The sequence below is a fragment of the Morone saxatilis genome, unplaced genomic scaffold (assembly GCF_004916995.1).
Source record: "Morone saxatilis isolate NCDOM2014 unplaced genomic scaffold, NCSU_SB_2.0 Contig20, whole genome shotgun sequence".
In the NCBI taxonomy this organism is placed as follows: Eukaryota; Metazoa; Chordata; class Actinopteri; family Moronidae; genus Morone; species Morone saxatilis.
In genome coordinates, this window is record NW_023339763.1 from 18,365,934 (window position 1) to 18,376,308 (window position 10,375).

Here is a 10,375-nt window from a genome sequence, read left to right on the forward strand (position 1 = left end):
AATTATTTGGTTTGTTCAATAAACCCTGGGAGAACCAGCCTACAAATTTGCATCTTTGTAAATGTGTAAATAAAATTCTGGCTAGGTGGTTGGCACCCGGAGTACGCAGGATATCTGTGTTTTTGATATAGATACAGTAAAGGTTGATTTGGCCTCCTCCAGCAACAAAAGAAAATACATCAGATTATTAAACACACTTAGAAGCACATACAAGATTAGTAACAAAGCAGCTGAAGAAACTTTACATTCAAATCCATTTTCAACAGCCAGTAAAACATGGGTAATGTCGGCCAAGTCAGGTGGACATCAGCAGTAATGATCACAATATATTGGTATAAAGTTGATTTTGTCTCGTACCATCATGAACATAAAAAACTTTGCACTTTTTGAAGCGTTTTGAATGTTTATGCTATTGTGAGATTTCGTAAGGTAAACAGCCCGCGACTACACACTGTCCACTTTCCTGTTTTCGGTTTGGAACATTGTATAAGAAAAATAAATATTCTTGTAATGTTTCATGTATTTTACCGTCCGCAAATAATCAACCATTAAGCAAGAAGGTGCATCAACCTTAATTAACACCCTACACATTTCAGTTCTAGTGGAGATTGGTCTGCTTCACTTGTCACGTGTATTGCCTTGACTACTAAGAGCAAAAAGGCCAATGGTTGAGTACTGACTCTGTGAGTGACTGAATGCATGAAGGAATTGGGGTTATTTTGTTTTTGTTTTTCAATTATAAGTTGCTTGTAACTCTTCAAACTTGGGTTTGCAGATGTTCAAATGTTTTAAGATATTCCAACCTGCACTCAAGCTTAATAAAGCCACACATTCTGTGTCCATTTGACCGGTCAGAGTAATATTAAAAATGTAAATGCATGAGGCCTGTTCTAGCAGAAGATCATTCCATGTTCTCAAGAAACCATTTTAAGTTTGTATGACTTTGAATATGCTGTGGGTTTGGATGGACTATCTCAATTGATTAAATAAACTAACGTAGAAATGTTGTCCTTCTATTTCTCTGCAATGAGAACTGATCATTTTGGCCATTTTGATGATAAATGCGGTTAAATGATCATTTTCCAAAGTTTGATTTTTATATGTGCAACAATCTACTATTAAAACTTTAAACACAGAGAATTGTTGTGTTTCTTTTAAAGTGTAGAATATAAGATAGCTTTTGAATTTTGCATTGGTTACGAACTGTACACTGCTCTTTCCTGTGTATTAGAACATTTGTTCTGAATGACGTTACTTTGTTCAGGCAGAATGTTGCAGCAGTTGACAGCATTACATCCTGAGGTTCCACAAACCACTGAGGAAATTAGCCACACCTCAAAATGTGTAATCTGGGGTGCCCTGGTAGCTCACCTGGTGGAACTGGTCCTTGCTGTAGTGGCCATGGGTTAAATTTGTCATCTTGCAATTATAAGTAATAACATGCAAGGTTATGTAAAGCATGGATGATTTATTGTTGTAACCCTGAAGTTTGGATTCTTTATTTTGTGTGCATGGAGAATCATTTAATTTCAAGTTAAAATAAGTTTAAATTTAATTCTGAGGCTCATTTATCCATTGCAGCTAAGCTTTGTGATTTAGGCTAGTGGGCATAGGGTGTATATTACGCTGTATTACACTCCTGTGCAGCTTTAAAAAACAGGCACAGGACTCAAATCATTCAAGAACCAGTGTGTGTGCATGTTTGTTTATGTGAAGACAGTTTGAGTAGTGGGTTCCCATTTTGTCTTTTAACGGTCCAATAAATGACCACTTAAAATAGAGTAGTGCATCATTTACTGTCAGGGTGATGAAAACGGGGATGGACAGTGGTAATTCATCATCATCATTCAGTGATTCAGTAGCACAGACATGTATGAGGTGATGGCCTGGATTTACTGGCATGAAGAGCCCTACCAACCTGCCCTTTAGATTAGAAGAGCCAGTTGTGGTCTGAATTTAAACCAATACAAATGTTTAAATTCCAGCAGAGAGGAGGAGCGAAGGAGTCCTAAAATCTGCAAAATTAAACAAATTAGCAAATGTTCATTTGATTAATACATTGGGTATGAAACCCAGTTATTATCAGGATTATCAATTTTCTCAAAGTACACAAAGCATAGATATAAAATCGTATGGTAATGGAAGAAAAGAGTTCCCTGGTTTGGTTGCATTGTGTGAGTTTATAGGACGGAGGCAGACTGGAGGCAGACTGGGGTCAGACGGTTTGGCCACTTAGGAGTAAAATTTTTATTATTTTTACTTTTCGGATCTGACCTGAGGGGAGGAAAGAATAATGATTAGAGAATGGCAGGCAGAATAGGAACAGAGGAAAACGGAGAAACTAGAGCAAGACCTAGTAGGAATCATAACTTGAAGGCTTAAAATGACAAAGTGAGGAGATGAGACACTGTAAAAAGACAGGAGGAATGAGGTGAATTTGCTGGGATATACAATAATACTTTTAATGATACTTCAAAATATAATATACAGTAAATTCATCCATCCAGTAAATAAAGTGTCTACTCAACTCAAAGCAGTTACCCATACACGCCACAAGGTGGCAGTAAAACCAAAGCAACTTTCATATTGTTAGCCATTATGATTCTGTATGCCTATCAACCCAAAGGAAGATGGCTCCCAGCCAGAGTGAAGTGAGTAAAGACCCTGATGATTTTAGGTTCCAGCCTCAGTAGGAAAATCATCTGCAAGCTGAGTCCGTCATGTTTGATCACCAACGTTTAAATGCCAGCTTACTGCATGTTTGAGGGTTATATGTTCATAAATAATGCCTGCACATGCCAGTGTTTCACAGGATGCAAAACAATCCTGTGTGTACTTTATAATTGTGTATGGTGCATTTTAAATGTATTTAAGCTGTTTAAATGGTCATGTTTTTTATTTAACTAGTAAAGCACTTTGAGCTGCATTCCCTTTTATGCAAGTTTATTTATGTTTATTTAAGAATAAAGGCATTTACCCAAGCCAAAAACAAGTACATTTTCCACTTTTATTTATGTACAACACAAACTTTGCAAAATCACAATTTAAAATGTCCTTAAAAAAACTGAAAATTTGATGAGTGTAGCAACAGCTATTGAGACTAAAAACAACCTGCAGCAATAAGCCAAGCCCATTCACACAAACTGTTATTACAGAACAAGTCAACAAATACATCGCTCACAACATCTGTTGCTGTATGAATGTCAACAAAAACATTTGTAATCTGACTGCAAGGATTTAGTTCACTGTAATTTACTGTTACAATTTCACTCTGGCACTTGATTAAAAACAAAAATAGTTTACAATGGTACCGAATGATTTTCTGTGTTCATATAAATAAGGCACATATACATGGAAATAATGGTAGCAAATTGCTTCTCAGGTGCCAGATGTTTAACCTCTATGGAGTCAGCCAACACAGTAACAAATGGTGGAAGTGGTCTATTTCCATATCTGATGTAGATTCAGTTCAAACAGTTTCCCCAAACACACTGCGCATTTTAATGCGCTGTAAATTGTTGCATGCAGCATGTGAACAATCTTCTACATACGAAGTTGTATGTTATTATGGGTGTTTCACCTTAATTTTAAACTTAGTGCTTCACAGGTGTCAACTAAGTGGACAGTATACCATGTAGTATACAAATCAGTAAGCACTGACTGTAGCTCTAGACAGGGCAAGGGCAAATAAGGTCTTTATAAAGTCAACAGCCATCATTTCAAAATTTAATCCATTTGTTAAAATATACAGTAACATGACAGGGTAGCCCTGAAGGATCTAAAATATAAAATAAAATTAAAAACAGGTGATGATCACCTCCTCGGATACAGCTTTTCAAATGTTTCAATCTCTGAGTTGGACTAGCATGAATGTTAAAGTGCCTCTAACACTGAGTCCCGTCCTATTCAAACGTATTCCTTGCTGCTGGGGGGTCTGGAGATGGGATACTTCGGTGTAGATTTCCCTCTTGGGCAGGATGCTGCCAACATGGCACCTCCTACTACAGCCAGGAATGCTCCAGCCCAGCCAATGAAGATGGCAGAACCAAACTCGTACCTTCAGAAAGAGAAGTCACAGTGAGTCAGGAGGGTTAACAGGTGGCAGCAGAGCGTAAGCTTACATAAAACTAAAAACGTGCACAATACATTCATCAGCACTAGAAGAGTGGCTGGACTCATGCAAATGTTTGGATAGAAGGTGGAGGAGGTCGGAAGCCGGTATCTAAAATAAACCAGCGCCTCCGACATGTTTGGAGGCATTGTACTCTGCTAAAGAAAACGTTCAACTTATTGTTGGGTGGCACCTTTTCTATTTGACAATGCACATTTTTCTTTTGCAATTAAAGAAAGAGGGAAGTAGCTCAGACCCAACGGGGAAAAAGTGGTGCATAACGTTTTCAGCTTAAATTCACACGTGCTTACTTGGTATTGACGGGGGTGAAAGGGTTGTAGAAGGCTTGGATGATGTCGTGAGCATACCAAGAGCAGGCAACAATGGAACACAAAGCTGTGGGAAAGCAAACAAGAACGTTACTGAAACTGCACCAGGGAGAAGAAACAAAAGAATGAATCAAAAAAATAGGATTAAAATGGCTTCTTACATCCAATCAGGATGATAATGCCTCCAGTCATGGCAATGCGGGACTTGCGCGTTTTGTCATCTCCTCCACAGTTGGTGCACTTCATTCCCATGCAGGCTACACCCAGGCCAGCCACAGTCACAATGATGCTAACAATCATAAGGGCGCGAGTTGCCTGGAGGGCACCTGGATGAAAAAAAGAAAAAAGAAAAAAGGACAGGATAGGGTTAATCCATCAGTTAATGTGACAACACTTATTAAACAGGCACATGGGGAGAAAAGGTGTGGCAAGATTTGAGAGGCTTTAGTGATTTCAGTGATTTGTGGTGATAACACAACTACTAAAAAAAAAAAAAACCAAAAAAAAAAAAACACTGTTTTATGCGTCTAGAAGCCACCATTTGGGAAAAGGCAGCATAAACAAGCACTGCTCATGTACAACACAGTGGCTTCTGTCTCTGGTGTCTCACTGCCACTCCCTCTAACAACGCCACAGAAACTGGCTCTAACCGGAAGCCCGGAGAAACTCTAAAGGGGGGTGGGGGAGTGGGTGTGTGGGTTTGTCTGCTATGCAAGTCAGAAACAGGTCTGACCAGGTTTCAGGTTTCATTATAAGGAAGGCACTCCCAATTCCAGGTACTCCCAGCCTGCCTTTCAGCAGGTGGACATTTCTTATCTAAGGGGACACAAGTCCTCTTTAAAATGTGAAGAAAGCCCAAAGTGGCTTTGATTTAAGAGTCCCAATCTTGCCACACTTTTCCTAGTTTTGGTATCAATTGTTCCTAAACTTCAGGTATGTGTTGGTCGATTCTGATCAAGTATTTGCGAATACTGAGCCATTATTTGTTCACTTGCTCCATATCTAACCACAGCTTTAATCACACAAGGTTTATCAAAGTTGGTTTGTGTTCATGTTTGTCGAGGCGATAAGACACTGTGCTACAGATATTTTATCAAATGTTTTGATAAGCCAATAGAAAAAATAATAAATCAAATAATAACAAACCAACACATAAGGTACCTGAAGGAAATGGCCAGTTTGTGAACTTTTAAGCAACACACAGCTGTAAATGCATTCGAGTGAATATGGTGTGTCAAGATAAAATCAGGGAGGGACCTATGTACAAAACATTTGTGTGCGCCATTCTGGCAGTTTATGCCCAGGGGCAAATCAGTCGATATTGAAACATGTATGATCAACAACCCAACTGGCATGGTACCATTGACCCATTAAGCCACTGCTTTGAGATAAGAAAGGCATAAAAACAGATACAGTATGGACTCGTGATCGAACTTTAAAGGGAAAGCTAACAGTTGCTCAACTTCTTCATTTAGCCTTAGAGGTTCTTTTTTTGCTACAACCCACAGGCTTACCAATGAACAACCATTTCACTTCATTACATTTCCCTGAACCACTCATAATGGGGCATACTATAGCTGCAAGTGTGGCCTATCTGGAATTGTTTAACCTGTTGATTATGTAAATGTGCACAAACTTTTTTTTTTTGGTAAAGTGAAACTAAATGCTGCATTAACCTTTGTTTTTCCCCATACATTCTGTGAGAGAGTCAACATTTTAGGGCCCAAAACATAGCACACAATGGTTCTCTGTTCATTCGATCACCTGTAGGCCAAAGACAAAGCAACTGTTTGTGGGGTTGGTGTCTCTGACTGTTGACTAAACAGTGGCTCATACAGGTGTTGTTTAACCTTAACTACCTAGGCTGTGTAATGTAAGTCCTACACTTCGGGCTTTTCCATGCATGGGGGGGGGGGAGAGAGCTGAACAATGGCTACAGGAACTCCCTCCTATCAAGTGGAAAGAAAGTAGTTTTTATATATTTATATATTTATAAAGAAAAAAAAAAAACTAAATAAATAAGTGATCTGGCACTGAGTCATGGAGCTGCTCTGTCTCAGTGCAGGTGAGGCCTCATAGCGTGCTTTAAACCAAATAACTGCATTCTGGGAGAATAAAAGGGGGGAGTTAATAAGTGACCAAACCAGTCAGCCCAAGCCACAGGAGTTATTCAAAGAGCTGTAAAAGACGGCTGAAAGAAACGTTAGCAGTTTCTACACTCCAACAGGTGCCCGTGTGTTACATCATTTCCTGCTACACGGTAACCACAGGTATTTTCTCTAGAAATTAAGCAGCAAAATAAGATAAAGTACGATAAAACACACTTCTATACACCTTAAGACTTACAATAGATACAGGAAAAAGTAAGATACTCGGGGTTTTCAAGGTCTTTTAAAGCTAACAGATAAACACATAAGCTTTTTAAATCAACTCTTGAACTTCTGCCACTAACTTCGACGATGCAGTGTCGGCTTTACTCACTGTTGAGCTGCAGGATGGAGTCGTACACTTTGCACTGGATTTGGCCTGTGCTCTGAAACGCACAGGACATCCACAGCCCTTCGTACATGGCCACCGCCGTGATGATGTTGTCCCCGACATAGGCGGACATCTTCCACTGCGGCAAAATGGTGCCAATTATCAGTCCAATTAAGCCTATAAGGGCCAGGGCGAATCCCAGAATCTGTAGACCTGAGTTAGCCATTTTTACTTCTTCTTCCTCCTCCTCAACGACTCGACGACGTCCACCTGCTGTGAAGGTACAAATCCCCCAGTCACTCCTTTAAAATCTGAGCGGGTTTTCACGAAGTTTGCGTCGTTGCTTGAAAAGTCTTGTTTATTTGCGTATTCCTTAGTTTTCTGGAAATAGGTTCGCAGACAACGGTGATAGTACAACTTATAAAGCGTCTCTGCAATTTATAGCGTGTCTCTGCGAGTCTTCACGCACCTGTTCCTCTGCCGCACCTTGAATGGGGAGGGAATAGCGGGAGCGAGCTTTTTTAGGCGGTTTCTGTTACAGGTGGGCGGGGACGCGCACGCAGTTTCGACTCATCGACCGTATCATGATGTCAGTGTTTCCTGGAAGAGTGTATATTTTATAGGCCTAGATAAGGGGTCTCAAACTCACATTGGTTAGGGGCCCCTGCTGGTATTGTCACTCCATCAAGCAATAATTCAGAAAATATTTTCATTACTAACATGCTTGACAACTAATGCAAAGAGCAGATTCTGTGCACTGTTATATCTTCATCCTCTATCATTAAATAAGGCCCCAAAACCTGCTCTCTTCTTATTAACTTGCATGTATTTTTGGGCGCCTTTGACCTTTGCCGTTATTTTGATTTTTAAATTTGACAAATTAAATAGCTACTTTAAAAAAAAAAAAGAATTCTATTTTTATTTCAATTGTTTATGAAGGGATAGTTTAAATGTATATGAAACAATTAGAAAAAGATTCTAAAATAAACAGAATCTCCCAGGTTATTTTATATTTGGTAGTAGGGGCAGGGAAATGATAGATAGGCCACCCTATTATGGTATTAATGCTGACAAATTTAATACATTAATTTAGATGAATTTAAAAAACACAAGGTGGTATAAAATGTAAACTAATAATTGAATGATCTATTATTGCTACATTTTAGAACAATAGTAAGTAATTAAGTTCAATGAAAAAATTTGAGAAATGTCTTAAGATATGGAAATAAAACAATGTATTTATTTATCAGTGCTTCACTAATGTAATGTTTTCGAGTTTAGATATAGCATCTGGGGTTAATATGTAAATGTAATGTAAATGTAAAATGTATAATAAACCAATGAATAGCATTAAATGTCATATTATTTTAACAAAAACCAAACTAGATGTGGACACTAAAGAGTCAGCATTAGTCACAGTCATGAAAGTGTAACCACCACAGACTTAGACAGACACTTAGTAGGCAGAAAAACACAGGAAGATTCAAAACCACAAAACATTTATAATATCATAATGTTTTACATTTATAATAATTATAGAATACTTACACATCAAACATAGCTACAATATGTAAGGAGACAGTACATACAGTGTATTGTAGATTAATATATTAGATCAGAATTATAATTCCAGTCTAGTATAAGATGGATAAGTGCCTACGCTTTAAGTATTACTGTTTGTGCACATATTATCATGAATAATATCATGATAAGCACCAAAGAGAGAGCCTTGTATAACAGTGTATTAAAGCAAAGACATAAAAGCCAACACATACTGTATGTCAAGTAAACCAAGGCAGCTGCATGCTTGTCACCCTGTTGGCTTAATGAGTGCCAAAATGAGAAGCTGCATCAACGTAAGTGGAAGTTGAGTCGAAAATCAATGTCAGTGTCAATTTTGTGTGTGGCTGTCATGTACTTGAGTTATAGTAGCCATTAAATGGTTCTCTGTACACTGCACTGGCAGAAGCGTGTGCTATGTCTGCCATAGGTCAGCAGTGTTGAACTGAACTCCGCTCTGCCAGGGAGGAGGCACTTTTTGAAACCAGGAAAATCAACAAACGGCAGCAGGAGTGGCTCGCGCCCCACACAAGCTAAACGTTAACCCGGAAGAAATTATTCAAAACAAGTCAAGTATCGTACTGTACACTGATAGGTCCTTTTGTCATGTCAGAATGTATTTTTGACACATTCCCTACCAAAAGTGAACGACCCTTTACAACAAATCTATTCGCTGTTCAGTAGAATGTGTTTATCTGTAACTCACTTCCCTTTTAGACACTTGTCTAGGCTGGTGCCATAAACACTGGGGGGGAAACAGAACTTATTTTTTTGTATCCTATAATCCTGTAAACAATCAATATGTCTTGCTGTCAGTTTTCGTTCGTTTCCAATAGTTAAATACATACAGTTATATTCTGTCTTTACGAATCACTATTTCTGTGAGGATAAATAGTAACAAAACATTTCCTTCAAATCCCTTACTAAAATAAACACCCTCCTCTGACATACTAGAAGAAGGAGGAGATCTAAGAAGTAATCCAGGAGGCTGAGACATTGAGTTTTATTTTCAGGAGCACTGTGCCCTGAGGGAGAACAGTTTTTGTATGACAGTTTTGCTCTGACCGGTTCACTATGACAACATGGGAGGAAATCTCGGGGCTTTCATGTCAGCCAGACATGAAACGCCTTGCACTAGGTACATGTTAATCTGGCTGAATGGTGCCTGTAAGGATAAGTTTCCCTTTTGATTTCATTCAGTGTTGTACAGAGGCTTCAGTGTTACAGTTGGAGTTAATTCAGTTACCTCACCAGTCAAACAGGTTTTATTTGAGCAGCTGTCTAGTAGTTCTAAAACATAAAATATGCCACTAAAACACAATTCCCATGAACAAGTAAGCCAACAAGCACAGGCATGTGAATTTCTCTCACACAGGATTTTTCCTAGACTGCATGGTAACGTCTAGGATGCAGTGATTGTCAGGGTTTCAAAAATACTATGATACTTGCGCAACCCTGTGACTTTTCCAACTGATACCCAATCTCTGAGTCATCATATACTGCAGGTGAGACACGAGTAAGTAGTAAATATTTTTTACATGTCAAAGGTTTCTTGTTCCGTCAAATGACTCGTGAAGAAAAAACAGACACTGAACGAAACAATTTAAATGAGTTTGTTGTGCTTCACAGGGTGTGTCCACTCAGCTGTCTCAGTCCTCTAAAACAATTTATTCACAGTGATCTTAAAGATAAATCCCAAGTCAATGGCACACCTGATTTGATTTGCTGAAGTTTTTGGGGGATTCTAATGATTTGTACTGGGTTGTTTACTCTAGAGCTAACTGATCATCAGTTATAGCCTTTACATTTAGTGATTATAAGTGGTTATCATTTAGGTTGGATCATGTATATCTGGAAATTCAATTAAATTTTATCTGTATAGTGCCAATTCATAACA

At 38.6% G+C, this 10,375-nt stretch overlaps 1 protein-coding gene across 1 annotated transcript; it reads right to left on the reverse strand.

Moving 5' to 3' along the window:
- Nucleotides 1-2,928: 2,928 nt before the first annotated feature.
- Nucleotides 2,929-7,412, reverse strand: cldn7b (claudin 7b). The gene is made up of 4 exons (XM_035667243.1): nt 6,922-7,412; nt 4,602-4,766; nt 4,423-4,507; nt 2,929-4,057 (listed from the first exon to the last, which is right to left on the reverse strand). Exons 1-4 carry the CDS (start codon nt 7,142-7,144, stop codon nt 3,907-3,909), a joined length of 624 nt encoding a protein of 207 aa, XP_035523136.1. The 5' UTR covers nt 7,145-7,412; the 3' UTR covers nt 2,929-3,906.
- Nucleotides 7,413-10,375: the final 2,963 nt, after the last annotated feature.